The sequence below is a fragment of the Panthera uncia genome (assembly GCF_023721935.1).
Source record: "Panthera uncia isolate 11264 chromosome A3 unlocalized genomic scaffold, Puncia_PCG_1.0 HiC_scaffold_11, whole genome shotgun sequence".
NCBI lineage: Eukaryota > Metazoa > Chordata > Mammalia > Carnivora > Felidae > Panthera > Panthera uncia.
In genome coordinates this window covers 1,795,656-1,802,397 of record NW_026057578.1, presented here as the reverse complement: position 1 = coordinate 1,802,397, position 6,742 = coordinate 1,795,656, and the positions used below count along the sequence as shown (strand labels likewise).

General features: G+C 61.8%; 1 protein-coding gene across 2 annotated transcripts in view; it reads left to right on the top strand.

Moving 5' to 3' along the window:
- The window catches only part of SS18L1 (SS18L1 subunit of BAF chromatin remodeling complex), a 24,764-nt gene that overhangs the window by 4,407 nt on the left and 13,615 nt on the right, over nucleotides 1-6,742 (top strand). The window contains exons 1-5 of one of the 2 annotated variants that reach the window (XM_049650515.1): nucleotides 2,055-3,221; nucleotides 3,731-3,820; nucleotides 3,924-4,008; nucleotides 5,332-5,476; nucleotides 5,978-6,175. In XM_049650515.1, the coding sequence (XP_049506472.1) occupies nucleotides 3,145-3,221; nucleotides 3,731-3,820; nucleotides 3,924-4,008; nucleotides 5,332-5,476; nucleotides 5,978-6,175 (595 nt within the window). In that variant the 5' untranslated portion in view covers nucleotides 2,055-3,144. Of the gene's footprint in view, nucleotides 1-2,054; nucleotides 3,222-3,730; nucleotides 3,821-3,923; nucleotides 4,009-5,331; nucleotides 5,477-5,977; nucleotides 6,176-6,742 lie in introns of those variants that run through there. The other variant, XM_049650514.1, reaches the window with a different exon arrangement.

Here is a 6,742-nt window from a genome sequence, read left to right as displayed (position 1 = left end):
TCAGAAAGTCTCCGGATCTGGTCATCCCTCTTCAGCCTCACTCGGGATCCGGTCGCCCCGCCTCAGGAAGCCTCACTCGGGATCAGGTAGTTGTTCTCCACTGTCCACCAACTTCTGGCCTGTGTGGAGAAACTCAATGCCGTAGTTTTTCAGTTGGTTCATTTTTAGGATCTCTGTGTTGTCCTTGATGTTTTTGGCAAGTTGGCCCCTTGGAGAACCTTCTGATATGGAAATTCACATCCTTCAATTCTGAGAAAATACTTTGAACAAATTTTTAGATGATTTTTCTCCCTGTGTGTTCTTTCTGGAAGTCCTTGAAGAATTGTCTCTTGCCAGTCAGATCATTTTTCTAATTTTGTCACCTTTTCTGTTTTCTACCTTGGTGTTTTTAATCTGCTTTCTAGGAGTTTTTCTCAACTTTATGTTCCAACCTTGCGTTAATTGTTTTTTGCTCTGGCCAATACAGAAATATTCCAGAGCTCGTTTTGCTTTGTTTAATGGCATCTTTTATTAACGAGTACAGTCTTTTGGGGCACGTGGGTGGCTCAGTCGGTCGAGCATCCGACTTCGGCTCAGGTCGTGATTTTGCAGTCTGTGAGGTTGAGCCCCACGTCGGATTCTGTGCTGACAGCTCAGAGCCTGGAGCCTGCTTCGGATTCTGTCTCCCTCTCTCTGCCCCTCCCCTGCTCGTGCTTTGTCTCTGTCTTTCAAAAATAAACAAACATAAAAAAATATTTTAACGAATACGCTTTTTTTGTCTTTCGGGGATATGAGTAACAGTTGCGCTTTTCTCTCCTTTTGTTTTTCCAAGCTTCCTTTTTGCATGGTGTTCGTCTCCCCCAGGTTCGGCGTCTGCAGCTGGCCTCGGCTTGTCTAGATTGTCTAGATCGTCCAGATCTTTCTAGGCGGCAGGCTTCCCGGGAGTACTCTTGCTCAGGGCCAGGGCCCGGGGTGGGTTGGTCTGTGGTGACACTGGGGGGTGCGCCCCTGCCTCCGGTGCCCTGGTGCTACCCCTCTGCCTCGCCCTCCTTCTCCGCCTCCCAGCCTACCGGTGAGCAGTGGGGAAGGTCCTGGGGCCTCCGCCTTCCTGCTCTCTGGGCTCCCGGTGTGGCTGTGTCGCATCCGGCACCCCAGGATCTGCCCTCCGGTTCTAGAACTCTGGCACTGCTGTCTCAGCTCTGCTCTGTTCACGTCCCGTGCTCACCGGGTCGTCCGGGTTTAGAGGTCAGGGGCCTCCAGTCCGCCATCTGTCGCCCACTCTGGCCTGGCCTTTTTTCCCAAGTGTTCGTAACTTAACTGAGATGGTGCTCCATTTCGTGTCCTTTTCCTCGATCCCCTTACGGTAGGTACGTTTCCTCGTGCGCAGGAAAACTGCGAACTGTTCGCGATGGCTGCTTACGCTACGGTCTGCTGAAGTGTTGCTGGCCTTGACTCTTTAGCTTCTGTCCCTTTTGGAACGTTAAGGACGATGTGGTGGGGCACCTGGGCGGCTCAGTCGGCTAAGCCTCCGACTCTTGGTTTCGGCTCAGGTCACGATCTCCCGGTTCGTCAGCTCAAGTCCCACATCGGGTTCTGCGTCGGGCTCTGCGCTGTCAGCACGTAGCCTTCTTGGGGTATTCTCTCCGTCACTGCCTGTCTCAAAAGAAGTAAATTTAAAAAAAAGGACGAGGCTAAAACGGACCTCCTGATAGCACTTCAGCTCTGTGGCGTGTGTCCTTGGGAGAGAATCCCTGCCCGGCAGTTTCAGGCAGGAAGCTGAAGCCGTAGAGGGGTGGCTCGCAGAGGGAGAGGAAGGTCATTCTAGTCGTTTACCTTAATCAACCTGGACGCCGAGTCCCGATTGCCCTCAGGGTGGGCCCAGCCGCCGCCACCTGCCCTCAGCAAGCCCCCCGGCGGCTCCTGGGCCCGCAGTGCCTGCCTCCACTGCCCCCACGTGGGAGAAAACGGCAGAATGTAGACAGGACAGAGCTGTAAACTAAGGCCGAGCAGGAGAGACCGACCCTGAGGTCGCAGAGGCTGGGGGACGGTCGCCTGCAGGGCCGCAGGGCCGCGGGGCAGACTCGGCCTTGTGGCGTGGCCCAGTCAGGCCCTTTGTGCCGCCTTGGCCTCCCCTCCGTGGACGGGCTCGGGCCCCGAGCTCTGGAGGAGGACTCCGTGGTCAGAGTGCAGGGAGGAGCCCACGTTGCACAGCGAGGAAGGGTGAGCTGCCTTCTGGGCGGTGGCGAGCAGGGGGCGCCTCCTCTGGCTCAGGGGCCTGTGGCGCTGAGCCCTCCCAGAAGAGCCCGCACCGTGGTGACCGGTGGTCGTTAAGGACAAAAGTCACAGAGCTTTCTTTCGGCCCGAGTTTCCGAGTAAAGACCTTTCCGTGGAAAGCAGCGTTGGCCTTGGGCGCGGTCCTGCCCCTCCTTCCAGAGGGTGCTCGCGGGCACGGGTGGTGAATAAGCCGGGATCTTCTCTTCACAGCTGGCTGGAGGAGGGCTCACCTTGGTGGGCACCGCCCCGTGCACATTGCCCTGCCCTCCCCTCCCCAGAGGCTCCGGCTCACCCCTCCCTGCTCCCACTAGGCCCTCCTCCCCCTTGTGCTTCCTTCCATCGCCTCCTCCCGGGTCTCCCCAGACCCTGCCGGGCGCTGCCCCCAACGTGGCCGTCCTGAAAAGCTGGCTCCGGTAGGCCTTTGTGGTGCCCCGCAGGGCTGCGAGCTGCCTCGCCCGGGCGGGGCTGCCTGCCTGGCCTCTCCAGACAGAGACCCGGCGGCCCAGCATCCCTAACGTAGACTCTGGGCCCGCCCTAGCTGGACAGATGCGCTGTGGTCACGGGCCCTAGAAAATGGTGAGCTGGCGGCTGTGGGTCTTCATCTGCCGGGTGAGAGGTCCTGGGACCCGCCCCTGGGTTTGGTGGGCGGGGGGGCGCGGGGTTGACCCTGGCACATGGAGGGCCACATGCTTAGCACAGGGACGTGGAGAGTGTTCGGTTCTGCCGAGCGGCGCGATGAGCAAGAGTGGCAGTTCTGCGTGTAGAACGCCTGCACGCAGGTGACGGTTACTGTCACGCGCCTAATGGAGCGACTCCGGCTCCGCCCCGTGACCCTCCAGCCGGGCGCCGGAGACGCATCTGTGTCCCTGTTCACATCCGCTTCCCCTTCAGATGCTGGACGAGAACCACCACCTGATCCAGTGTATCCTGGACTACCAGAGCAAGGGCAAGACGGCCGAGTGCACCCAGTAAGTGGCCGTCGGGCTGCGGAGGTCACCCTCAGAGGACGGCCTCGTCCCCCCACCCCAGGGCGCTCCCCGAGGAGGGGGAGACGATGTGGAGGGAAATGAAGCGTGGGCGGAGGGGGCTGCTGGGGGGACACACCAGGGGACGATGAGCGCCCCCGGGCGGGACCTCGCGTGACCCCCGGGGCTGGACGCGGAGTAGGTGCAGGAGCTGGCTGTCAGAGCCACCCGGAGGCCTGGCGTGTGTGAGCGGCCGCCACGCGCCTGGGGGCTTTCCTGGGTTGAACCGGGCTTCCCCACGTCCTCCTGGCCTGTCTGGGGGGGCCGCTTCCAGGGGGCAGAGAGATCAAGTCCGCCGCGTGTCATGGTCAGATGGAGGAGGGCTTGTCCTCTGGCGTCCGCTCAGGTGTCTCCCTCAGTCTTCTGCCTCCTCCCACCGCTCTGAACAGACCTGGTGGCGCGTGCCCTCGGGCCACCGCCTCGGGGCCTTTCAGCATGTTTTCGTCAGACAGGATCCCGCTCACGACTCAGGCCGGGTCCTGTTCCCTGCCCGGCCCTGTGCTAGAGCACAGAGCGCTGTGTTGCCTGCCCCGTCCCCGAAGGTCAGTGTCCCCCTGGGGCCCGGCTGCGAGGCTGTCCCGGGTGGACTTCGCTTCTTCCGACTGGCCCGCGGGCGCTGCCTCACTGTGTGCCCCTCCCCTGCAGGTACCAGCAGATCCTGCACCGGAACCTGGTCTACCTGGCCACGATCGCGGATTCTAACCAGAACATGCAGTCCCTGCTGCCCGCCGTGAGTGCCCGCGGGGGGCAGGGGGGGACAGTGGGCCACCCTCGCCCAGTGCAGTTGCCCGGTGCGATCCGGGGAGCAGCCGTCGGAGCGTGTTACGTGCCAAGGAACAGACAGGAGCCCGCAAAGGGGGCAGGAGGCCAGTCGGCCCGAGTCGGAAGTGGACCGGTCAGAATCATGACATCAGTTTCTGTAGCAAAGGGAGGAGACCCCGAGGAAGCAAACCTAGAAACGGTGGGCGGCAGGTCTCCGCGGGGAACAGGAGGTGGTGCGGGGGATTCTCGCTCTTTATCGCGAGCCCTTCTGAGCGAGTCTGAAGATGCTGCCCGGGAATAAACGGCGCTCCGATTCGGCAACAGGACTGTGAGATGCCACCGGTGCAGTGAAGTTTTAAGTGTCAACATACTTTGTTTTCTGCTTAACTTTTTAAAATCCGTTTTCCCCAAATCAAATAATTGCTGCCAAGGCAAGGTCCAGCAGTGGCCGCCTCCCACAGGTGGACCAGAAGGCAGAGCCGCGAGAAGGACCGGCCCGTGTAGACCGTGGTGGGCAGGGACGTTCTGGGACACACGCGATGCCCCCTGGTGCCCTGGAAAGTGATGTCATAGGTGCCAAGGTGTCTTGCCGACGAAATTGTTAAACGGACATTGATTGGCCTATGAAATCGGGATTCCTTGCTCTGGAGACAGCAGTGGATCCTGCGGGGAACTTCATTTTCTTGGCCAGGTGTAGACAGCATCTGCCTCCGAACCTTCGGAGCTGCTGTTTGGTCTGGATCCGGGAGGTGAGGGTGCAGGGGTCCCTCGTGCGTCCCGTCGCCTTCTACATCCTGATCACGGTTGGGCTTGCTGCAGGGCAGGGCACACGCACGGGAGGAGCAATGAGAGGGCCAGGGCTAGGGCACAGGGCAGTCTGTGCAAAGGCCCCGGGGCATGGGGTGGTGTGGATGAGGGACACAGCGAATCCTGGCCAGCTGAGGCCAGGGTGCAGGGGCAGGGGCAGTGCGGTGGACTGGTGAGGTGGTCCCTTGCATCCCCAGTGAGGAGGGCCCATCTTTGAACCTCCGGTATGTGCTGGTTAGCTTGGTACTCGCTTAAGGTCTGAACGCTCACAAGAATGCTCAGTGTACCGTCTCCTGGCCTGAGGCGTTTGGGCCTCGTAGTCCGCAGTCAGCGGTCACGTGTGTGAGCGGCAGTTGGTCACAGACATCTGCCAGGTGGCCGTGAGCCGTCGAGGTAGCTCTCTCGAACCTCCGAGTCCCTGGAGGGCTTCGGGTGCTTCGTCTCTGGGTTAACCAGCCTCCCGTTACTTTCTTGTCGCCTGCAGCCGCCCACCCAGAACATGAACCTGGGCCCCGGAGCGCTGTCCCAGAGCGGCTCCAGCCAGGGCCTGCACTCCCAGGGCAGCCTCAGTGATGCCATCGGCACGGGCCTGCCCCCGTCCTCCCTCATGCAGGGCCAGATCGGCAACGGTGAGTACCCGGAGCACTGGCGACAGGGTCACCGCCTCGGGCTCCCCAGTGCCTGGCTGTCTCGGCAGAGCACCCCGTGCCCTGCAGAGCTGAGCGTGGGGCGTCCCTCCTCCCAGAGGCCCCGGCTGCGGGGGCGCTGCTGTGCCCGGGCACACGTGCGCAGGGGTAACGTGCAAAGGGGATAAAGCGCTTCAGGTCCCCTGCTCTGCTTTGACTTCACATCCACGCGTGGGGTTCCGGGTGGGTTTTTTAAACAAGAGCAAAAAGGTTATCTTCGGATCAAGAGCTAGATCTCTAGCCACCGGGAACCGTCCCTGTCACAGCGAACGTGCGATTCCCGCGCTCGGTTCGTTTCCTTCATCGGTGGCGCTGCCGACCACGGGCTGGCCTCCCTCCGCGCAATCGCTCGAAGGAAACGTGGGGTGTCTAGCGGCAGGGCCAGGCCTGCCATCGGACGCGGTCTCTGGTGGGTTTAAGGCCCCCTCCCTGTGCTCCTGGCAGGTCCGAACCACGTGTCCATGCAGCAGACGGCGCAGAGCACGCTGCCCACCACCTCCATGAGTATGTCGGGCAGCGGCCACGGCACGGGGCCCGGCTACAGCCACTCGGGACCCGCCTCTCAGAGCGTGCCCCTGCAGGGCCAGGGCGCCATCGGCAACTACGTGTCCCGGGCCAACATCAACATGCAGTCCAACCCAGGTACCGCCCTGCTCGGCCCTGGGACGCCCTGCCGGCCCCCGTGACCCTTCGAAATATGTGCAGACCGTGCACGCGGTCCTGTGGGGCTTCTGAAGGGGTGGGGGCCGTGGGAACAGACCACGTGAGGTCTGGCTCTGTGGAGAGGGGGTTTCCACCAGTCCCCGCGGGAGCGTCAGGCGAGGCCGTGCCGAGGGGCGGTCCATGCCCTATCTGAGGACGGGACCAGGCTCACGCGGGGTCGGGGGTGGTGTGGCCAGAGCGCAGAAGTGGGCAGCGTGCAGGGCCACAGACGCTGGGCCAAGGGAGCCCCGTGGGCTGGGAGCGGGGTGCTGAGCACTGGGAAACGTCGGGTCCCCATCGAGCCGTCCCAGAGTGTCAGACACTGAATTTCAGAGGCTTGGTACGGACAGGGAGATCATGAGCTCTCTCCCTAGTTTACTTTTACGTCTTGTAATGTCTGGCTTTTTTGGGAGGGAGAGAGCATGAGCAGGGGGAGGGGCGGGGGTGGGGGAGCAGAGCCCGACGCAGGGCTCAAATTCACAAACCGTGAGATCACGACCTGAGCCG